The sequence below is a fragment of the Strix aluco genome, chromosome 2 (genome assembly GCF_031877795.1).
Source record: "Strix aluco isolate bStrAlu1 chromosome 2, bStrAlu1.hap1, whole genome shotgun sequence".
Classification (NCBI taxonomy): domain Eukaryota; kingdom Metazoa; phylum Chordata; class Aves; order Strigiformes; family Strigidae; genus Strix; species Strix aluco.
Window position 1 is genome coordinate 109805191 of NC_133932.1, and position 25110 is coordinate 109830300.

The window sequence follows — 25110 nt, forward strand, 5'->3', positions numbered from 1 at the left end:
CTGAGCAGCAAGTTGGACTAGAGACCTCTGGGGGTCCCTTCCAACCTAAATTGCTCTATGACCCTATGGTCTGTTAACATTCATCTACATTGACTATGTCTTCATTACACTGAATTTGCAATATTGTTTTGGCCTATCCCTGAATGACAGAGAAGTAAGAAGGATGATATAGTTTTATACATCTCAGCTCTACGCCATTCAACACAGTTCAGAAGATGCTGCTCAAGCAGAGCTGGCTGAGAGATGGGAAGAGATGAAAAAAAGAACATCAGTCTGAGGATAATGGAGGCCCTAAGTGACAACTGTGGCCATATGCAGAGCTGGATAGGTGCCACATGCAGACAAAAAATGTCTTTGCATTGTATGCACAATGAATTTTGTGCTTAATATATTGGATTGTGGGCTCAAAAGTTACCTCTGTATCTTGTGTACTGGCTTTATCAGCAGCTGAGTGTTGCCCAGATTGGCAGGTAGCAAAAAAGTAGCTGGTTGCTTCAATGAAGAGGGAGAAGACATACTCAAAGACAAGGAATTTGACTGTGTAATATGGTAAATAAAATCTGTTTGATTAGCAAGTAGAACTGGATCATGTCCTTGTGGAGACTTTCAAAATGGGAGTGCAATGTCTGGGTTTTAGGAGGGCACTGAAAGGTGACTGGGTCATTTACATTAAATTATTACATCTAGGTATACATCTATCTAGATGTGTATAACACAGCACTTGGTGATAATACTACCTGGAGATCGTTGGGCAGATAGTTGTAAACCACTGCTTTTATTTCTAGTTGTTCATGTCGTCTGACTGAGTAAGGTAGTCTCAGGGATACAAAAAAGTCTTTGAAAACTGCAAACGTGTGGGGGTCAGCTATGCAAAATCCTGGTATGAGAAAAAAACAGAGTTAAGAACTACACACTTAACATCAGCTGATAAAAAGTTAAATCTAATCAAAACTCATTACCTGGGCTCCTCCGAGGTAAAGAGCAGGACAGGGAGACAGGCATATCCAGAAAGCATTTCAACTCACCTGCACTAGAGACCTATGTCAGGGGTAGATGATTTGCCCTCTGGAGTCACTGACATATACACAATATCTGGCAGGAGTGTTTGTAACTTCTGTGAGTGAAATGAGGCCCAGCTCTCCTGCAAAGGCCATGTTTAAAACACAATGGCCTTTCCTTGCTTTCAGTAAATAAACTCCATGACCATCACTGCACCCCCAGGTGAGCCTCTCTTTCAGAAGGGGAGTGGGCAGTACCAGGTGGACCCTTCGTCCCTCTTACATAGTCCTGGTCAACCCCAGGGAGCTCCCAGGGAGCAGCTTTGCTTCTCTGAGATGGCCAGACCTCACTCCCAGAAATACTCAAATAAAAGCGGTGTTATTATTGCTACCTTTCTTCTGGCTTCCTGGTCATGTGGAAGCTAAAATGAGATGGCTTATAGATTGGAAAGAATAAGATACAGTTTTGATTGTATAACCCATCCTCCTTCAGAGCCCACTTCATGTTGTTTTTATAAATATATCTCTATCCCTTAAGTTATAGCTGAGCTTTAATATGGCATAAAAGAGAGAAGTAAATGTCATGATTAAAACACTTTGTGTTTTTCAGTACAGACTGTCTCACTCTGTCAACATAACATTGTATCTCTCTTTTAAAAAATATACATTCTTTATTCATCCATACAAAGAAACCCAATAAAATGTCCAATACTTATACCTTTCTGAGGAGATATGCTTATTGCCTGAACTTCCCAGGTAGTTATAGAGTCAGGAGCAAAGTTTTCTACACTAAGAAACACAAAATAAAATGTATTAGGAAGGATTTATAAAATGTAAACATTGTCATTTGCTGAAGTTTGAGTATTGTAAAGGAAAAATATTCCCTCAGTTGTGGAGACAAAGTACTTCCAAATATTCTGAAGTCCTCTGTATCAGATAACACCTAAAGCTGATATTTATATACATTTTACTGTACACATATAGACATATTCACCTAGTCACATAATACAGTACCTATGGTTTCCAGGGTTTTTCACTTCTTCCAAATTCCACCACCAGCTCTCAGGAAAATAACTGCGCAAGTTGACAGAGGTTTCATCAAACACTTCTTCATGGTCATCATAGTCTGTAAAAGAAGAGTGGAGTTTCCATTCTGAAGTCTTTGGCTGCTGACCTTAAACTGTTTTGCAGGGAGTCTGTCAGAGAGAAAGCAGCATGAAAAATACTCTGAAAGAAAAAAACTTCAGCTGGGTTTATCTTGTGCATTAAAAAAAAAAATGTTGGAAAAGGAGAAGCAATGACCAAAGGTTGTCATTGAACAAAAGGATAATTCTTCTTTCCAAGTTCAATAACTATATGCTACTGAACAATAAAACATTCCCCTTTAGTAAGCATAACAAAGATGTCCCATACTGTGACAGACAGAGCATGAAAGGGAAGCTCTGAGAAAAATGGTAGCAGAAACTACACTTAGAATGGGGTAATTTTCAACATGAAATCTTTTTTTTTGTAACATGAACGCTTGTATGATCAGAGATAGACTTTGGGGAGGAGAAAGGAAGAAAGAGACAAAATTGTCCCTGGCTGAAGTGGCCCCTTCTCATGAGGTAGTGTTTTGGAGGTACTCAGTCGTACCACTAATAAAATAGTCATGAAACTGAGATCAGTCAGAGACCTGAATGCAGACAACCACACCCTGCTCTTCTTCACTGTTTGTGGCCTCCCAAGATGTGGGCAGGGGCCAACAGCTCCTCCATAAAGCTGTTCTGGGGCCAGTGGTGGCTAAGGTGATTCCTGCCTTTTCTCACCCCAAGAAGTTATCCCCTCCCACTTCCACCTTCACAGTATACAGTTGTGATGATGCAATGGTGTGTGGGTGCTGCACTATACTGGGGCTCACGGAAATGTTGATGTGAAAACTTCCTTTCTAGCCCCACCACATTAAAAGCCTCTTAACACTCCCTTGCCACTCTATGAAGAGTATTTTTCTGTAGACAATTGCATGCCACTGTTCTTTACGTCGTGCCAAGCCCACTCTGATCCTCCGCTTCGCCTCCTTTCTGAGGGCCGTGGCTTTCTCACAGCAGTCCTGGAAGGCGTTTCTGCATTTGGGGGAGCCAGTCACCCTTGTTAGCCTTTGTGCACAAGAAAACTTCATGGGATTTAATTTCATGCCATCTTCACAGCATTTTTGTAGATCAGTGTTTTGATATTTGCTGGCTGCAATGTAATTAAAGCCCAGAATTAGTGATGTGGAAATAGCAAAAGCGTAAAGGTGTTCATTGTGTTCACTCCTGTCATTCTTTGCAGTTAATGCTAGTTGCTATTGCAACATTCTATCTGCAGTTGGGGACCTGTTCTCCATTCTAAAACCAATCCACAAACACAGGAGGAAAGCATAGGCCCTATAGCATCCTAGATATTCTATTCTAAGCTTTCTCTTCAAATTCAGACTGAATTAAAAATGCTTCCTTGGCAGACTGGAATTAGATATCTTGTTAGAAATAGCCACGGCAGTGTTCTCATTCTTGAATAAAGAGACCAATTTCAAAAGTGAGGAAGATCCCAGCTTCAAGCCTTCATATCTTCTGGCATGGAAGTATCAATTTACATTTTTTTTTTTTTTTTTAATTTAGACCAAATATTATACTAGCTCTTCTCTTAATTGGACCATGAAGCTGGCACAAATTCACAGTAGAATGTCAAGAAAAAAAATAGGATCTATAAAACATTTTCTGGCCATACAATTAATTTTGAAAAACTTTAAAACCATGACTGATTCCATGACATGATATCTAGCAAAATTACTTCACATTTGGGATTATAAACTGGTGAATTAATTTCCATTTTCAGCTGGGACACTCTTTGGTTTTGTTTTTTGAGTTGTTTTGGTAGATGATGCATCAGGTCACACAGTATAGTCTACACACTTGTGCTACGTTATGTCACAACACAAGAACTGGGACTATGAATATATTGGTATCCTTTACTATCCCATCATTCTTGCCCCTAGATCCCAGCCTGATGCTTTTGCCTCCCCTGCTAAGCCTTTCAGGTCACCCAGATGAACAGACATACCAATTCCTGACATTCTCTTTTGAAAATCCAAAGATCTTTTCTGCCTTCTGGTAACCTGGAGGCATTTATAGCCTGGAAAGCAGAACAGAAGAGTTTGGTCAGGATACTATGACAGTAACAGCCTGATCATTCAGGTCATTCATGGAAGATCCATTTTAGGGCCCATTTCATTCACAGAAGACCCACAGTTTGACAAGTTACCTTACAGCTCTTGCCAACTGCTGCCTGCCCCAGCTGAGCTGGACATCAGAGGACCAGCAGCCACGATCTGGGCTATCTGAGCTGCCAGCACCCAGTGGAAGAACAGAAGAAGAAAAATCCACAGGCAGGGTACATTTTACAACATCACAATAAAATGTTTCTGATTTTTAATCAGTCAGCCTCCTCAAATCTATAGTGGTCTTGTACAAACATCTCAAATAAAGGGCAGATTGCACTTACTTTCCCGAATGTTGGATTTAATTGTATCTGATAAAAAGGCCAGACCAACATCAGTAAAAACTTGAACGCTATTTGCACCACCACCTGCAGAACATCCAAGATCATACGAATTCATAGCATTAAATACCTGTCAAATAAAATAACATAGATGAATTGTACATGCTTGAAAAAGGGTTTTTTTAATATATATTAAAAAAATTCTTGTAGCCTTTGACTTGCAGAAGCAAGACAAACTGGTGGTACAAGCTGCATTGGGAAACTGAGATTAAAGCTGGGGGATGTTTCAGCTGGGGACTGCGTTCAAGTAATGCTTTTTTAATTTACAAACATGTCTGCTGCAGCATGGAAATCCCCATGTATCATTCGTCTTAAATAGATCCTAAATTGTAAAAGCAAAAACATTTTCAAGTTTAGCAAAGCTGTGATTAAGCAATTAATAGGCATTAATTACATTTTGAACCTCTCATTAGTCATGGAAAATTTTGCATGACTAGTAGATATGGTATTTTCTTCTTAAAGATATCTTACTTTTTTGGCTGTAAGCTTATTTTTCTTGTTCAGAATAAAAACTGCTTTATCAACCACAGCTAAGGCAACTGTTCCCGCATGGTCCATTTCAATCAGTAAGTTGATATTGTCTGTTGGTTCGTATATCTCTTGTTCTGTTCTCACTTTAATCTAGATGGAAAAGATTGAAACAAAACTGTCACATTTGTTAGTAAAAAGCAAAGACTCTCTCGGCCAGGACTATTGTCAACTGTGACTGTCAGTGTCAGAGGCTGTGGGATGTTCCTATTTTGTGGTGTTTCTGCCTGAAATCCTGTGTCTTGGAAGATGTAGATGCAGGTATCTCCCATTGGAGAACAACATGGGGGGGTTAAAAGATGTGTCTGTGCAGGATATTGGACACTGCCTTTCAATGACACTTAAGCACCAATGGGAATTAAATGTATGTGTAAGGGCATTGCTGAACTAGGGCCTTCAATATAATTTTGTTATTTTCCAGTGGAAACAAAATCGCCATGAAATAGAGCAAAAGCCTAATTAATGTATAAAATTAACTGACTTAAACCAGTCTACCTCCTTTCTATCTCACACTTGAATTTTTCAACATGACTGGGTTCAGATCTGGTTCATATCTGATGTAGACACTTCTGTGGTGTAGGAGGAAGTAGCCATGGTGATTATGATATTTATAGGGAATTATTAATAGAAGTGCCAACTTTGAATGTAACTGGGTTTTGTCATTGTATGAACGAAGAATTGGCTTGTGTGTTAGAGGTGGATAATTTTTTTTGAAAACTTTTTTCCCAATGGACTATCATATTCATTTTCCAATATAAACATTTTTGCTGGAAAAAATCATTTTGAATGGCTGATGCTTTTCAGATATTGTGTTTCATGCTATTGGGGAAAAATTCTCTTGTCTTATTTTTTTTGGTTTTATGTTATGGTATCAAAAAGGAAGACAAAGGTGAAAGAAAGGCTTAGAGGGATTCTTATTTTGTCCACACTTAATTTTCTAAGGTAAACTATTTTTCTTTTTAAAATGCTTTTGAAGTGCTACAAAATCTTAGAAAATTACTATTAACAGGAAAGAAAAAGCTTGAAAAATTACTTCAAATTTTTTTTTCCCAATAAATTGCTTCACTTTCTTTCATATGATGCACCTCACTACAAAAAGACTAAGTTATAAAGAGATTCTGCCCCTCAGTGATTCTATTGGTGTTCCCCTGTAGATTTCTAATATATAGACACTTGCAGAGGGGGTTTTAATGTATGAGACGACATTTTTCATCTCTTTGAGGCACAACCTGTCCTATGGAAGAAGGCTATCTCTGCCAACAATCCTGGGACCCTTTTCAGTTATACCTTTCAGCAAGAATTCTGATGACTCCCTTTTTCAATAAAAATGAAATGTCTTTCTCTTTTTAACCCAGGCCTGCACTTGCTCTGATGATACCCCATGTTTTTGTTTTTATTTTGGAATACAATAACAGAAGCTACTTGCTTTGAAAGTACCTTTCCTTCGCAGACATCCATAACATCCACCCATACAGAATCAGCGACAATCTCTCGACGGCCCTCATTCGCAATGAAGTAGTAAGCTAAAAAACGAAAGGCGGGCACCATCTTCTCGGTAATTTTAAGGTTTATTATTTTGTTTGAGGAGGGAACCCTTTCCAAAAGCTCAACTTGTCCCTTTGCCACAACCTACAAGGCAGAAACAAACAGAAATCAAATATTGTGAATGCACCCTAGACTGGGCATTATGTTGCATAATTTTATATACATATATATAACTTTCTAAGGCTGTTTCTAATTACATTTTATTCTATCCTTATGGCATTTAATTTAAGTTCCAACCTGCATATCAGTAGCCTGGAGGAGACCGGCACACAGTACCTCTAGCACAGGAGATTGGTGGTAAGCCTCTGCTGCACTGGTCCTGTGGTCCGGGTTTGACCACAAATCTATCACCCTCCACTCAGTCTTACAGCTTGAAAGGGGGGTCCCAGATGGCAGTCTTATTTTTGTCTTCTACAATAACAGGTCATTACACCAAGGTGGATATCAGCTTTATTTAATCTGTACTCAGTACTGAATCTTTCAGATGGTGTGGAAGGGTTGGAGCAGAAGGTTTCACCCAAAAAGTATTAATCAGGATAAAGTATCACAGACTGGTCCTACACTGATTTCAGCCCATCTTTCACTATTTAATTCCTTTCTATCCATGCTATGTTAATTATATTCATGGGTTGTCAGAGGAGTGAAAAAAAGACACAGTGGCAGGACTGATAGTGCTCTTCCCTGAACAAAATACATGCAGCTTTCCTAAACACACAGTGAACAGACTTCAGAAAGAAATAAAGACATGCTGCAGCCTGGTCTGAAATCCTCACTGCCTTCATTTAGGTGACCAAAGTTTGGGAGAGAGCCCCACTGCTGAGCTCCAGCAGTATCTCCCACCACCTCTTCCACACATCCTGCCTGCCCAGCACTGCACCTTCCCAGAGCCCAGCAGTGGCAATTCAAATGCTGTGCTAAATCATCCAATAAAAATAAACCCCCAAACTTAAATTTAACTCCTAAGGATACAATTATTCCAATATATCAGAGTCCTATCAAAAATAAATGGCAACTGGTGCCTGTGATGCTTATCATCCTGGGAAATTTAAGCTGCCAAGGGAAATTAGGATGAAGAGAGGGAGAAGGGGATTAAACACATTTGACATTCAACAGATTCATTCCTGGAATGTATCCATGAACACATTTGTCTCCTTCAGCAAAATAAATACTTTGCATTCCTGGTCCCAGGCTGAGCAGGATTGTTTCCTTGCTTTTCCATCTATAGAACTGCTTTTCAGACCCAGTTTCAGGATGCTATTTAGGACCATAACAGCTAATGCCTTCAGTGATCGTTCATCACGTTATCTGTTGGAGATAACACTGACCTACCTGTTAACTAATGTCAGGTGCAGGTAATTTGGAGGCATGGTAATATAAGAATCATATGTTATTCACTAAATAAACAATAGTTAACCATAAAAGGCATTTTCTGAGATATTCAAGGTCCCCTAGAATATAACTAGGTTTTCTAACTGCAGGGACAGAATCTTATGTATATGTATGATCTGCCCACAACAAGGTGGACAGTTCTGTAATCACTGTATTTATGGTATTTGTGGGAATCAGAGCAATGAAAATAATACTTAATATTGGCTTATTACTAGGAAAGAATACAGATTGGAAGCAATGGGAAACAATGAGATCTGGATTAAGAGAAATTAAATTGTCATAGATATCACAGAAGTTATCTGTCTAGGATTTCAGCTTTCAAGGCTGTCAGTTTAGTATCTTTCAAAAATATCCACATAATTATGCAGACAAACATTACCCTATATGGACCTGTTTGCTCTAGACAGACAAAAATTTGTATTTATGTGTCCTTCTTCAGAAGAAAACTTTACAAAGTTTTATACATTACATGTCCCAAAATATATGCAAATATATAAAAATAACAGAATCATATAAAGAGTTTCTGGAAGGGATGTATGAAGATCTCTAGTCCAACTGCCTGCTCTAAGATGAGCCATCAGCAGCGTAAGATTAAGTCAGATGTGGTTTCCTCTAGTTAAGTGTTGAATGCTTCTGAGGATGGCAATTCCCTAAACTCTCTGGGGAACCACTTCCAGTACTGCATTCATTACGAGTGAAAAGATTTTTCCAAGATGAACCTTCCAGCGCATAATTTGTAGCCTTTTTCCCTTGTTATATTGCATGGTACACCTAGGAAAGTTTGTCTCCACTATGCCTGTAATTTCTCTTCAAGTAATTTTAGGTTGCTATTGACTCACTCGTAGCCTCTCTACCAAACTGAACAAGCCCAGTTCTCTCAGCCTGCCTTGGTAGGTCAGGTGGGCTAAGACACTGATCATCTGAGTTGCCCTTTGTTGGACACCCTCTGGTTTCCCATGTATTAGTAACTAGATAGGTGTTCTGAGTTGTATAATTTCTAAAAGAAATTATTGATATGCTGCTATTCCATTTACCATATAATAGAAATAGTCAATCTTGCCACTGCCAGACTGATGAATATCATTCAAGGTGATGCGTAAGGTATCTCCAGGTGCCACGACAGTATGTGAGATGCTGATGCTGAGGAAGTTCGGGGAAGAAGACTGGTATCTTTCAGCTCTGATACTGGTTTCAGGTGATTCTAATTTTTCTTTTCCCTCTTCGGCCTTTACCTGTCAGAGAAGAAAAAGACAGAGTGAATACAGTGTCCCTCAGGAGACAGTATAGAGTGTCACCCTTAATTCATATCTTCCTACATTATTCAGAAAATTATGGGGAATGAGATGAATCACTGTGAGACCTCATTAGAGAAACCTGGCATCAAAAACCAGGATTTTAATTACTTCAGTCTCTCTCCCTATTTTGCCTCTTGCTGTATTTGCACTTGATATTTTTCAGCCTTGGCTCTTTCTGAACTAGAATCAATGGCTCAAAATCACAGAGATTTTGTACTTAGACAACTTTTTTCCCTTTTATATTGTACTCATAATTGAACCCTCTGAGTGTCCAGATGTAGCCCACTGTCTGTATTGCTCAGGAACATTTCCTTCACCTTCTCATCATTTTCTGTCACTTCTCATGGTGATATTCCTTACAGTACCATTTCCATTCTTCGCACCAGGAAAATGCACATGCAAATCACAAAAAAAGTACCACTACCACCGAAGCATGTACTCCTAAAGCTCCAATGCAGGAGACGGTCCTTCACTTCAGTGAGACATCCCTCAGGCCCCTGGTCTCTCTAACATATCTTACACAATCTGGACAAAGATGTGCAGATGGTGTAAGAAATCATGTTCCACCCTCTGTGCTTATTTAATGAAAACTGATCATCTTCACAGTCATTTGTAGTCATCTTATAAGCTCTTCCTAGCAGTATATTTTTACACATGGGTGTTCGGGTTTTCTTTACCATTATTTGAAGCATCTGAGCATCTCCAGGGATGTCAAATGTAAAGGGGATTAGACCCTCTTTATTAGAAAGTGCAGTCTTCTTCATCGGGGCTTTTCCAGACAAGGTAACAGTAGCAGTGACAGGTAGAGAGGCAGCAGGAGAGCCATCAATCAAAGTGACAGATGCCTATTGGAAAAAAAAAGTTTTTCTGTTACTTCAAGGAAAATCCTGGGTTTAAAAAATGTTCACAAACAAGCTGCAATTGTTTTTATAAACTGAGAAGAAATATAAAACTGTACACATTAGTGTTTGCAAATTTGAGCTTTGAGAGAAGGGGGTCATCAATTAACTCAGTCTGGACGCCAGCTAAGGTAAAAATCTGTGAACACAGAATAACAGCTGCCCAAGATTTTCACTTAGCATCTACTAGGTCTCAGCTGATACCAGAGATATTTGTCTTTAACTATTATAAGGTAAATTTCTAACTTTAACTCTTTATAGAAAACTTTGTAAAAAAACTTGAAGGTGTGAAGCTCAAAAACTTGAATGCATTTTTTTAACAAAAGCCAATACCCTGGTTTAGTTTTCAGAATTTTAATTTGATAGGAGATCAATTTGATACAACATTATTATTTTAAATTTTTGATGTGGAAGTGAGGAAGGGACTGCTACATGTTTTATAAAACCTTGTAGTGCAACTGTGCACAGATGACTCCAGAACAGAAAACCAGCATTTTCTGGCTTTAGTTTCCCTGCTCAGGCTCTGTGTGTACAGAAACGAGACAAACCAGACACACAAACCGTAGCTCTGTGTTGGACCTATCCCTGAAGGTCTCTGTCCTACAGAGCTCCCACTGGATCAGATAAAAATTTTATAAACAGGGCAGATATAAATCCCTTGTCATGGAGGCAAACAGACACAGTGGGCTAAATACTACATACCACAACAGAGAAGGGGGCTCCAGGCACAAAATACTTTTTGGTGTTAGACAGATCAACAGCATAAGGAGATTTCACAAACTTCACATTGCTGAGTTCCTCTTCCCTCATTTCACCACCTGTTAATATCAAACAGTATGTGTTGCTGTGGGAGTGATGACTATGTACTTACATATTACCATAGCATCCATAATTTCTGTTTTCAAGATTAATTGCATTTTTAGCAGAGTGTATAAAGAAAACTGAAATATGATCCCTCCCCAAAATGCTTCAGCCCTGAGAAGAGGAAGAGATGGGTGCAGGCGGATAGGGAACACAACCAGAGACAGGCCAGTGTAAGGGCAGAGCCGGCACGGGCAGTTGTGTGCTCTCGACAGCTCAACACAGAGACCTGTAAAGTGGTTTGTTACTCACAGCATAAAAATTCCCCTTTAACACATCAATCAGAACAATGTGCCTGCAAACACAAAGCACACTGATTCCACAGGAGCCACTGTGGCTGTGCACCTCCCTTTCTGAGCTGTTGGGGCTTCATTCCTGGGAGAAGACTACATCAAAGTCCAACATAAAAGTCACTCAGTCTCACTAATGGGGTTTGGACCTTAGATCTCTAGTTTTCTGAAAGAGGGGTTTGGTTTTTTTTTTTTTTTCTTCTGGTAAGAGTAAATATTACCTAATATCATCTTCTCCAACTTTGCACTTAGAAGACAGCTTGTGCATCTGCTTCCCATCTAAGATTCTTCTAGCTAAACCACTCATTCTTCTAGTTAAGCCACTAGCCATAACTACTTTCAAAACACCCAGTTACATGGCTTGCTTTAAACTAAGTGCATTTAGAAACATACTTTCAATGTCCTTATTTTCCACTTTAACACTCCAAGGTTGAGAGATGTCAGTAAAGCCCACCAGCCTTGCCCTGTCACGCATATAATTAACACCAAACCCAGCATGTACACAAGTGTGGAGGTAGCCTGCCTGTGGTGGAAAGAGTGCACGGTGTGGTAGAGAGCATGCTACACTATGAGATCTTATGTCCATCATGTTGGTGCCGTAACAGGAGGTCTTTCGGTCCCTTTTGCTCTTGTAATAAATGTTGTGACAATAGTGCATCTAAGTACCTATAGCAGGTTGTACTAAATTACTACAGAGCTGCAATGCATTTGACTTAATTTTAGGATTCTAAGGAAACCTACTTAATATTTAGGATTTTTAGGAAGTTTTAGAATTCTAGTAATTCTAAGCTAAGTAACTTTAGACTCCTTCTAAAGCCAATGGAAACAGACACCTCTGGAGTACAGTTTAACCAATTCATACTCTATATTGACTATACAAGTGCCTGAGCTCTGACTAGATACCTTATTTTCAGATTCCCAAAATAAAAGGGATCAACCTCCCTATGAACAACAAGAAAAATCTCACCCATGTTGAAGAGGTCAGCTTTGTTGCAGATCCAACTTCAGAGGTCAGCAGTGAAGTTGCACCTCTCATCTTAACCTCGTATGACTAACAGTAGCACTTGCTACAGCCCAGATAACCCACTGACCACTGCATCTAGTTCAATGCAGTGCTCACTTGTGGGTAGTTCTAAGATATCTAGGGGCCTGCTCAACTGCTGTGAGCAAATATCTACACAAATTCTTTGTAATGAACTATGGAAATAATTATCTGTCCTCTAGGAAAACAAAAGCAAACAGCCACCAAAAAAACCTCTGGATAGGCATCCTCCAGGCTCATGTCCCAGAAGAACAGCAAGACCAAGCTATTGGGACTATATTGTACTTGTGGATATGTCAAGTATCACAGTCTGATAAAACTGTGAGAAGGCATAAGAGGACAAGCAGGACTCACAAGGGTTAGATCCTTCTCTGCATCCCACTGGAGCTGTAATACATATGCCTTACCTTTAGACTGACATCTTAGCCAGCTGGCATGTAAAGCATGCTAAGATACCAAGCTCAACTAATAACTTTGTAAGTATGGAAGGAGTAGACATGGCTGAGGCAAGTTCTCAAACAAGATCTCAATTTCAATCTCAATTTCAATCTCAATCTCAGCAATTTATTTGTATTCATACAGGTGTTTGATGCCACTTCAGATGGACTAGGGTATCTTAGATATCCTCATAGGGCTGTTTAATATGTGACAGACCCCATAGCAGAGTACTTACAGGACACCTGAGCACTTCTGGAGCAGCAGTGGAAGACCACACAGGACTGCATAGGGCATTTAAAGTGGTGCTGGACATTTGTGTTCAGATAAGTGAATCCCATCCAAGATTAAGTTTGTGCACAGAAAGGGGTCAGATGAAAGAGACTGTCATGTGCTATAGCATGAGCAAGCTTTGCAGTGAAGACTGGTCCAGTGGGACAAAGTTTCCCACATGAAGAATTACACTAGAGAAAGATCAATGTAAATATTACAGCCTGTATCAGGTAAGGCATAGTGTACTCACTTGCAGTTTCTACAGTGGTAACAGCAACATATAAATGAAACCCTTCCAGAGTGGAAATACTCTTTCTTAATTTCTCTTCCAAAAGTGATGTATTTAAAGTAACTCTTCCTTTTCCATTTTGAATCTAAAGCAAAAGTGAAAAAAAATATGACAACCCTTTACTGGTTTGTTTCCACTAGAATTTAAAAATTGTTGCTTATAACATGACTATGGTATTATAGGGATCTATATTTCAATAACTTCTGGCAATATCCAGCTCACCTGCGATAAATCAGCATAGTTCCACTGAACTTCAGTACTCACCGATAGCTGTTGTTCCAGGCCTGGAAGAAAGACTTTTTTCTCGTTTTCATCAATTATGCCAAATCGCACATATGCAGCACCTTGAATCCCTTTCCCGTAAGAGTGTCTTTGGAAGGAAGAAAAGCGAGGAGATGAATCACTACATTAATAAAAGCAAGCATAAATCAGACTAATAATTTTATGCTGAAATGAAATTGGGAAATCTGTAGGCATCCCATCTGTAACTAATAGCTTGAAAACAAAAATTAGTCCCATTCACTGATAACTCAAACATGAAGACTTTTACTGGTCTGTGTACAAAGTGATGATTTCAAGTGCAGAGAAATATATGGAGTAAATTACACTGGTAGAATCACATGTGGAGACATCATCTGACAAAATTTACACCAGAGTAATTTAAAAATGCTTTTACAAATTAATGAGAACTTCAGTTTCACAGTGAGGACTCACAGAACTCACGCTCTTCACATGGAGCAAGGGAGGTATCTAGAATATTTAGCTTGGATGAACAGATAATTCCTTTGTATGAGACACCTTGTGAGCAGAGCATTTAAAATAGGGGGCCAGAGAATCATCACAGGGACTGATATGAAGTATTCGGTACCTCTGAAGACCTCCAGAGACAGGTCCTACCTGCTGAAATTTTAATACCTGCATTAGGCAGACATCCTCCACCCCATGTCTCTCCTATGGAGTTAGGAAGTTTAGCATAGGGACCTGTTGTAAGTGAAATATTTGCCAGATGTGTATCTGGCCAGAACATTCCTGAACTCTCCATATAGGTCATGGAGAGAGAAGACAGGTCATGTTGTTGATCCATACTCAGGGAAACCCTGGCAGATGGCATTCTCCTGCAGCACAGCATGTAATATGCTACATGAGACCTGCCATGGCCATGGTGTTGTCTTTTGCTTGTGGAAATCTTGCTTCATCTCAGTTCTGTAATGGCTTATTTTTGTTTAAAGAAAGCCTCTTTCAAATTGATCTGATCAGCAACACTGATCTATACCAACAAAACTAACTGAGAGGCAGTTCTTATGAAAACTGAGTAAAATCCCAGAACTAATAACTGTGGGAAACAACAGTCAATATGCCAAATAACTGTTCATTACATGCATGGCCAGTTTAGAGAAATAAGTTCAATTATTAGGAATTCCATATGTTGATTCTGATGAAAGACAGTCAGGCCTGTGTAGTACCACTAGGACCTTTCCAATAGAGAAAAGAACAGTAACCAGTTATTCAACCCTATTTTTGCCTCTTAAATAATTATGTTAATGAGTAGTGAAGTATATATGAAGGATTTGCACCGTCCATAAACTCAAAACTGAGTACTGCAATAACATACAGAGGAAATTTTAGAAAGGATTGAAATATTAAAGCCAGTTATCTGACATCACTCCATATTACAATATCAAGTAATCATGATTAAAGTAATTAATCAATAAAACCACATAAAGAAGTGAAGGTGATCAAGAGGAGGTTAGAAGAGCTAAATTTGTTCATCCAAGCAAAAGGAGGTGGATACAAGGTTCTGTCTGCTCGCTCAAGGTGTGCTGGGGAAAGGAAGGATCAGCACAGTCAAGGCAAAGAGCTCAAGGTCAACGGGCAGAAGACCAACAGGGTATAAGATGGCCAAGGGATGAATTTAGACCAGAAATAAAACCCATTAGAACCTAGGGGGAGGAGGGTCAGTCTTCCATCTGGAAGGTTCTGCCAGGGTCCAGTCAAGCCATCAGCTGCCAAACTCTGGGGCTCAGGAACCTTTCCTGGAACTGTTTAATTTACTACCCAGGTGGCTCAACTATATTTTCTGTTATCATGTTCAAATGCAGACAAAACTTCTACTGTATGAGAATAATTCCTCATATAAGGACAACATCTAAGAAGTAATATCTCAAAAAATATTAAATAATTTTTGAGCATAATAATTTGTTTGCTACTCTCAGTTTGGAGGGCTTTCCAGAGTCAAACACAAGATGAAACACAAGTAGTCATGGTAGTGATGATACTTTAGTCACATGCACTCACATAGTTCAATGCTAATATTTAATGCATGTTTAACTAAAGTCAAATTACTTACAAGGTTAGTTACTACCAGTGCTTAAAGTCACAAACTTTGGTTATATAGACCAGGGTTTTTTATTCTTATCTGATACTAGCAATTTCTATATCTGGATCTTTCCTCCCTTCTGTATTGACTGTCTCCTCTCTGCCATCCCCAACAGCTACCGAGGTAGACACAAACTATCCAATGGCGACTTGTCAATAAGATATTCTTACACTATTCAATTATGTCTATGTTTGTAAAAGATAACACTCAAAGGGACTTTGCCTAGGAAACTTAATGAAATACCTTGATAAAATTATACAAGTTTTTCCGTAGAATTAGTAAGTTATTAGAATCTAACTTAATTGTTAAAACATTTCCCAACAATGTCAGATGTGTATATTTTTATATTATTCAAAAATAATTGCAAACCATTCATAGTCAAAATACTAATAGTGAATGGATACAATAAGCTTTACAGGCTTCAAAAAGAAATACTGATTATTTAATAACATATACACAGTTCACTTTGCACTCTCTTGGGTATCATTACTGTACAGAAAATTTGCCCGCTGTTTAATACTAAATATATTTAACAATACTAGCGACAACAAATCTGTGTAATCCTATTTGTGGTTTTGTGTTAAAGAATCTTAAGGAACATGGTGAATCAACCTCAAAAGCCATGACGTGCTGACTTATTTTTTAAGGAGCTGTTCGAAGTGAAGGTCTGACATTACTTGCTGATACTGTGTGTTCAGCCCTCTACTGATGTATCAAAATTGCCCTGAAATAAATCTGAGCTTTTGTCTAGATAGGGAGAAATAAACAGAATAAATACTTCAGTGTTATTTAGATGATGCAGAATACCATATTTTGGGAGATATATTTCTTCCACATCAACTGTCCAGTATATTTGATAGATACTCAATTTGATAGCATTTGCTAATATTATTTTCTGATATTTAAGGATATAAAACATTAGGAATCCACAGAAACAAAGAAAATAAAATGTGAGCAAAAAGGTCGTCAGTCTCCTCACTCCTTTGAAACTGAAAAGATTTCTCCCAACTATGAGGAAGGCCAGCTGCCTCCAGCTGCCTGTTCTCATTTCACAAAACTTATTCCTCTTGAGAAAAAGAAAAAAAAAAAAGAGGTATCAAGTTCTAAGGTAGTCACCATAAGGACACTAATTCAGATGTTTAACATTTCATGCAGAGGTTCTTTGACTTCAGAAAACATAAACTTCTGTTCAAATGCAATATTACGGTTGTTTTAGACAATTTCTAGTATATTATTTTTCATGAAGGAACTTCACATACTCTTTCATCAATATGATCCCATTTTCATACCATGATTTTTTCTTTTTTTTGCACAAAGTCATCTTTAAAGCAGATTTAAAATCTAACTGTAAATCAAATTTATATCTGAACTAATGCCACACTGAACCACTTCACTTAAATGACTGGCATGTAGATCCTGGACTTACAAAGCTCATATAATATATCCTACCAAAGTCATCAACTCTAGTTGCATGAGTGGTGACTTCAGTGAAAAGGAAATACATCGCTGAGTCTCCAGAGAACTATTTGATTTCTCTCTCCATCTTCCTAATGTGCAAGGTGGCCAAGATATTTCTAGTCATTTTTGGATTCCAGCTGAGTGGTAAATAAAGGAAGAACATTCTCCTAACAGGCAGTCTTTTAGTATTTCTACTCCTAAGAAACTTGAGAATTCAACAGCCAAGAGCGCTGATATATGTTCATGAACTACTGGTAGATCATACAGCAAATTTAGATCTGTCAGTGTGGGATCAAAAATATCAGAGCCACACAGCACAAAATACTTATTCAATCTAGGTTCAGTTTAATTTTTCCAAAGTATTCAGAATATTTTGATGGGTCAAATGTTCATTGTCTGACTCTATGTTTGATGCAATTCTAATTTGATATAGGATCAGGTGTAATTTATTCTCCACCAGACCCTGACTCATGGGCTGGTCAGTCTGAGAGCTTTGTAGTCATGTGTCATCCAAATCAGTGTTGCACTGCACATGTCTGTAGTGATGATCATGGAAACTCCTTTGATTAACTGTATTTATTCACCTGGAAGTATTTCTGCATAAAATCATTCCTCTTAAATAAGCATTAGCTTATTACTTCCAAACTTCACTGGGCTTTGAGAAAATTTCATACCCAAGCTTTAATTCTCTACTTGAATTACATTAAATAGCAACATCTGAGGCTTTAGAATGTTTCTAAATGTTTAAACAAAAAAGTATAAAGAAAAGCATGTTATAGGTTTGCCTGGAACTAGCTAGCAACACAGTGGAGAATCCTGAATAGTCACCTTCTTACTAGCAAAATAAAATATTCAGAAAATCTTGTTCCATTTTGATCACCACCACTTGGACCCAGGTAGCATTTTAAACTGATGTCTCAAGTTAGTAGTGGAAACAGAGAGTATATAAGATTAAAGTCAGATTCAAGGAAAGTCAGAAGCTGGTTAATGACAAGAAAAAGGAAGAAGCTGCAGTTCATTATCTACTTATCTGCCTCTTAAAACAGCCTCACTGTAAGCACACCTACTTTGCCTCAATATCAAACACAAAGTTTTCATCTGAGATGTGGTAATATGGCTGAAGTGGAATGAGACTGACTTCAAAAGATGGAAGTTCTGCATGAAAAAAAGAAGACAAAAGGTGAGTTTCAAACATACATTAAACTGGCATATGACAACAGCCACTGAGAGGCTGGAGTTGCACTGAGGGGATGTTTTAATTTCAGTCAGCAGTGCACTTCTGAAGCGAATCTCCCGATCATCTTCTCTTATTCTGCTTTGCTTCACATAGTGGAGTATTCTTTATTTACAATGAAATAAGCCAGGAGACAAGCTCTAACTGCTAATGGACATTAAGTGCCCTTGACTAGAAGCATTCTGAAGTAAACCCACACTGGAATGGGTTGAGTGTGGGCATGAGGTCTTCAGCATCAGCTGTATCACTCTGCAATTTGTTTCTATAAAGCCAAACTGTTTGCTACTGTAGATATAGACAGAGCTATTTGCTCCTGGATGTAGGTGTTTGCAGAGGATGCAGTGGTCTCCACTATTCTGTTGCATCCACTAGCTAAGGCAAAAGTAGTTTTTTTAAACTGAGGTTTACATATAATCCTGAGGTTTTCTTTTGCTTTTAAGAAAAAAAAAACCAAACCCCACACTAAATTTTACCAGAAAGCATAATTTCAGCACAAAAAAAAAATCAAGCCATTTCTTACTCCGAATTGTTAAATTTCTACATTTTTACTTTTTCCAAAGTGCCCTTACTTTTCTTTAAAAAAGCTTCTCTGAGCATAGGAACAACTCTAATCAACTTCCAAACTGAATTCTACTGAGAGAAAATAGGTATCTTTTTTGTCTTCATTTTAGTCTTCACTGAAAACTTTAGCCAGAATTGCAATGATTTTAAAATGGAGCTCATCTCCATTTTTTTCTGTAGTAGGAGAGCCCTTCAAAAAAGGATGTTTGGTGAAAAATGTTCCTAAGTCTGTATAAAAATAAATGCTTTTTTCAAACATAAGTGGAAAGCACACAAAATCAGAGTTCTCCTGTGCATCAGAGATAGCAATGAGGCACTGAAACACTGTGAATCTTGTCATTGATACCTAACTACAGCCAGGTTTAATCACTGAAATATATCTTTTAACACATAGTGATGACTTCATATATTTATAATGCAAATTAAATGTTCTCTTACCATAATTTTTAACTTCAAATTCAGCAGAAGCATTAGACATTTCATATTGATGAAACCAGGCTTTGATTTTCCAAGTTCCAGGCCTAAAGTTCAGATTCAGCAGAAAATAGTTGATTAGGATTTCTCAGATATTTTATGATGTTAATATATTTGAATTTTCATTAAATGCTAATATTTTCCTTGCTTTGATTTCATCCCAATCTAATTTATTAATGGATTTCTCTTTGTTGGAAAGAGACAGCAACATCTTTCCAAATGTCCTAGGAAACACTCAAAAAGACTTTTTGAGGAACTGCAAGATAACATATTTTCAAACCACATGTAACATGCCCTGCCTTTGAAAAGCTCTCAGAAATAAAGAACTCATCATATATTTCCTATAGCTTATCTTCACTGTGATGTCAAAATCAGTCTAGCATGCAATAACACACTGAATATTAAGTAAAAGCTTGACTGTTTGAAATCAGAGGTAATTAATTACACTTTGCTAACTGAGCCCTTACAGAAGTGCTCTCCTGACTGTAGTCATGTGGTTGAGCAGATATTTAAGCAGTTTGCTAAATTGTTGCTTACCAGAGTAAATGTTGCTAATTGCAGTGTATTAACATTAAATTCTGGACTCATCTCTCCAAGATGAGGTGTTTAAAGGTAAAAAGATATGAACCATAGGCTCAATCTCCGCTCCATAGTGAAAGACAATTTTGAAAGGTAATTCAAGCAGTTCCGCAGTTAAAAATCTTAAGTGCTTCAACAGGTAAGAGGGATGAATCTGGATGGTTTGATCCTGCTAATAGGAGGTGGGGTTAGTCCTCCTCACTTTAGACATTATACTGTGAGGTCTTTCACCTGCATAGGTCCCCACGGGCTCCTCTACAGACAGTGGAGAGAAACAGATAGTGCTGAGACATGGTACATCTCATCCTGACAGGCATCTAAAACAGTTCAGATGAATCATGGCCTAAATATATGACTTTCTCTCCAGTGTCAGAGAAGGGAGTGCTGCGTGACCAGCTCGGGTGTAGAGCCCTGCATGGCAGGAGGCTCCAGGGCTGGCTCCAGAGGATTCATGCTTGGTTCCCTGCTGCCATGTGCTGACAGTGTGTCATGGTGCTTCCTAGGTGCAATCAGAGCAAAACTCTCTGCTTTAGTGCACCTTCTATTCTAGAGAAATGATAAAGCAGACAATACACAATAAGAAAAATAAAGAGGAAAAGAGGGGAGCAGAGCACAAAGAGGGGAATGGAAGGACAAGACTTGTTTTTAGCTTGAAGATAGTTCTGCTGCAAGAGACATTTTGACATGTGAACTGTTTTAATGCACAAGGCACAGCAGTCACGTACTCAGCAACATCAGGTATTTCAAAGTTTTCACTGAACACTGTTTTTATTTTCTGGTCTGACTTTTTAACCACCATTCCTTTTGAATTCTGTTGAGAGAGAGAAAACAAACATAAAATGATACACCAGGTGTCAAACATTTGTATCCAAAAGCTCAAGTTCATATACTAGTCCTAAGGAAGAGAAAATGCTCTGCTTGCTTTTCTACTGATATATTCACATGTTATATTTCCCTCCATGCTACTGATATTGTCCAAAAATGACTAGACATACCTCACAATGTATAAATGCTGATTTCTGAAGAGGAGTCAGAAGTATAGTTTTACTCTTGGATCTTTTATGGAAGTTTTTCATAGTTTCTGTGCTGAAAAAGCACTCATTAACAGTGTTTTTTGTATACTTACTAGCACTGCAACAGTAACTGTGTCATCTGTTGGCCTCATAGCATTGTCCAGGATGAAGATCCTGTATTTTACTGTTTAATAGAAGAATAAATGTGTTCACATATTTATTTCTGGCCTTTCTAGATAGTAATTATTACAAGCCCTAAACTGAGTTACTGAATTTAGGATAAACCACTTTCTTTTAATGAAAAGAATTCTGAGAAATTTCTAAAAATAATTGCATTCTTCCATAGGCTTTGCATGTTACATGACCAAACAGATACCTTTTAGAAGCAAATTCTGAAAAATACTCAGGGAGCTTCACTTGCTTTTGTATTCCTTCTGCAGTCAAGGGCTGCGACCAAATTCAAGACCTTTTTTTACTTCTCTCTTGTTACTTAATTAAACTGTTAAGTAGCAAAACAGTTGTGATCTTAAAGTGCAAAGTATACTTCTTGTTGGTGTTGCAAGCAGAAGAAATATAAGGTTTTTTGCAGGCTTCTTACAATTTTGTTTTCCAAAGGAAAGTCATTATTAAGCTTTTTGAACAAAAAAAGAGCAGATTTTGTCTGGCTCCTGTAAGAAGAGAGAACGACTTTTTGACTCTGGCAGCATTTCCACATGGGTTGCTGCCATGTGCAGTGCAGATTCTGTAGAAGCCCTGACTGCAGGAGGCAAGTTTAAAATCTGGACTGGCTGGTAAACACAGAGATAGCTAGGGTTAAATGAGATGTCTTTACATTAGGATGGATCAAGTCATTATTACTTTTTCTAACCACGCCCTTTAACATCTATACTCAACATCTGAAATGCAGTAGTTGTCTTTTAACCTTTGGAACTTGGTGTATATATAGGTTTATCTGTCTGAATAAAAATGTAGCCTTTCTTGGAAGACAGGAGGATGCGAGTGCTTTGAACGGTGTCCTTAAAAAGCTCCCTGCTTTCCGTGACTAGCAGAACATATGTCCGATTACTTTTCTTGAACAGATCCTGTTGCAGAGTCCCTGGCTTGACCTGAAGAGGACAAAAGAAAAAACCCCACAGAGTCAGATATGAACCTGGTAACTTTGGAGCCACACAGCTGAGGCCCAGAAACAGCTGAAGTGCTTAAATAATTTTATTAACACCATTCAACAGAAGATACTCAATTATATCTTTCCTACTGGGTGTTAGATCTTTCTTATGGACGAATATTTCTTTTTAAGTAGAAATACTATTTAATCCCCCATTAAAACTTATACATCACTATGATGTTAGACTCACCATTACTTTTTTCATCTCTTGGTAGTTGTTATTTTGGTTAAGGTTAAAGATGATCCTCTCTGACAGGAGCTGATTTTTTGTCTCATCTTTGAAGTATGCAGTAACTTGCACAGGGCGCTGTGCTCCGTGGACTTGAACTGTTATTGTCTCATGTGTGGCCAAATGTACCACATTTGGGGCAGTGATAAGAAATCTAAACCAACATAAAAACAGGTTGTCCAGTATGTAGGCTGATTTTTTCATAACACAAGAATGTCCAACCAATACAAATTTTAAAGAAAAAAACAGACAAAATAGGTGAGCCTGGGACTTGTGGAGATCACCTAGTCCATCCCCCTTGTTAGTCAGACTAGATGGTAAAAGAAGACAGTTTCTCTCCAACTGATCCCCAAATTCTGAACCATCATATTCAGGTCCTACAAAAGATCAGTCCCTATAGATAGGAAAGAAAAAAACCTGCAGTATGTCCCAGGGACTGGCAAGGACATTTATAGCCTAGTTTAACTTAGAGAAAGTTCTGTAAACTTGACTTTCTGGAACCAAAACCAGGCCATGCATTAAGAGACAATGAATACATACTCATAAATACATATTTGTGTGTTTATATATCTTCATGTACTAACACCTATGTTATGCCAGCTTATGCTTTAATATGTCAGGAGGTATCAGTTTCCTGTATAACCATATGTATGGCGTTTCGAGTAGCTAATCTTCATTCAGATGTCACTGTGAAATGCTGGTAATGAGAGACCACAGAAGGTGAGACCACAGCCCTGGGAAGGGCTGAGTTGGAGGCTAAACTGTTTGGGATTTAGGTTTTTTTCTCTTTATTACTTTCCTTTATTCTTAACTCTGCTCTGGTGCTTCTTGGTAATGACCTTAAAATGACCTTTAAAACGTAGATGATCATTCTTGCCCTCTTTTTCCCAAGTATCTTTTACCAATAAAAATCAGAGAACTATGTGAAGAGTCATGTCTTAATGATATAATGGCACATAAACAAAGAACAGTTCTGAGCTCAAGAAAGCTGCTTTTGGAAAATGATTATTCTGTAGAAGACTTCTAAAGTGAAAGGTAAATGATTTTATCATTATCAGAATGTGTTGGCTGAACTCTTACTTTTTTTTATAAATGTTTCTTCTTTCTTAAATTGAAAGGTGGGTTATAGAAATAAGGGAATAAACCATATTTTTTTCAAATGAAACTAAAATTTACTTCATTTTTTTCTGATAATAATCATGGTGCACTCTGAAAACAGAATAAAAATCATCTTTCTCCTTCCATATGATTAGTGAAATGCATCACAGATGGTCTGAGTCTTCCCACAAAGACAAGGATCTTGGGAAAGAAAACCAGAACAGCCTTCAATAAACATGAAAACATTTAACTATATATTTGTGAAAATACTTTTTAGTGTTTCTAGTTTACAATAAATGATGAAACTTGTCTTTCAGTTACATCTACCTTCATGCAATGCTTGATCTTTATTGTTTTTATTTCTCTAATTCATTAGTCAGGCAGGTTTCACATCTATATATGTTCAAACGCTTTAATGTTGAGAAGAAAGTTTTTGTTTTCAGCTGTGTTCATTGTATTTTCTCAATGGCATTGAAAGGGTTTTACTCTAAAAGTATCACCGCATCACCCACTCAGTGTCTGTTGGCTCTAGCAAAATGTGACACAATGCCTGTCTTCACATATGGAAAAGAGAGTGTAATGCTTGCTCTCTACCACAGCTGACAGAAATGTAGCATCTCCTTTTTACAGTGGTATAATTAGTTGTTTAAAAGTTTACCTATGCAATAGCTTGGACAGACATGGTCACTAGCCTACACTACCCATAATCTCAGCTAGCCGGACAAAAGCCAGATCTGGTCTCGAAGCATCATGATGATATTTTGCTGACATAATGTTCAGTTTCATATACCTATTACATTTGGCACCTTCTGCTTCCCACATCCAATTATCTCATAAAAAAACTATCTCAGTCCCGGTTTCCACTATGCTTTTATCACAGATGACAAAGCCTGTTCTTTACTGAAGATGAAGTGTGCCTCAAGATGTACCATAAGTATCTCAAAATCAAGTTTCTGTGGGGCCGTAGTTTTCATGCTGATGTGACCACTGGAGGTCAATATCAGACTGCAGGCAGGAGTCTGCACCTGGCTAAAACCTCATAAGAACAGAAGTATTTGGAGCTGGATATAACCTCAGAAGTAGGCTGACATGGAAGGGGAGGAGGATTTGACCTGACTGCTCAAATATTTCATCAAAGCTCTCCTCTGGCTATGGTAAGTACCTGAATACATTTAATCCTTGTGGGAACAAAGTAAGAGTCTCTTCTCCTGTGCCTCTGCCCTACAGATAAAGGTCAATTTCAAGGACCTTTAACATGCTTCATATGTTTTCTCAAAGAGTTACATCTATTTCCCAAACTCAGGAATTTGTCTAACTGGAATAACCAGTATCAACATATGTAAATCTCCACTAAAATAGAGGATAAGTACAAAAAAATCCTGAAGCTCTCCCAATTGTGAAAACTTTGCTTTCTGCCATATATAAATCAATTACAGAAAGGAGAGTTATTCTTTCCCAAGATTCTCCAATCCAGTAGATGTCACAAACCAAAGATGAACAAG

The 25110-nt window shown here is 38.1% G+C and overlaps 1 protein-coding gene across 1 annotated transcript in view; it reads right to left on the reverse strand.

Moving 5' to 3' along the window:
• Positions 1-25110, reverse strand: part of LOC141919713 (complement C4-A-like) — a 51129-nt gene that overhangs the window by 23642 nt on the left and 2377 nt on the right. The window contains exons 4-22 of the mRNA XM_074815801.1: positions 22472-22664; positions 22039-22222; positions 21230-21300; positions 20829-20914; positions 19489-19571; positions 18323-18410; positions 13685-13790; positions 13382-13505; positions 10933-11048; positions 10009-10176; positions 9071-9268; positions 6540-6731; positions 5046-5195; positions 4518-4644; positions 4077-4148; positions 3018-3218; positions 2013-2124; positions 1717-1787; positions 738-877 (exon numbers count right to left, since the gene is read on the reverse strand). Of these exons, the coding sequence (XP_074671902.1) occupies positions 738-877; positions 1717-1787; positions 2013-2124; positions 3018-3218; positions 4077-4148; positions 4518-4644; positions 5046-5195; positions 6540-6731; positions 9071-9268; positions 10009-10176; positions 10933-11048; positions 13382-13505; positions 13685-13790; positions 18323-18410; positions 19489-19571; positions 20829-20914; positions 21230-21300; positions 22039-22222; positions 22472-22664 (2482 nt within the window). The remainder of the gene's footprint in view (positions 1-737; positions 878-1716; positions 1788-2012; positions 2125-3017; positions 3219-4076; positions 4149-4517; positions 4645-5045; positions 5196-6539; positions 6732-9070; positions 9269-10008; positions 10177-10932; positions 11049-13381; positions 13506-13684; positions 13791-18322; positions 18411-19488; positions 19572-20828; positions 20915-21229; positions 21301-22038; positions 22223-22471; positions 22665-25110) is intronic.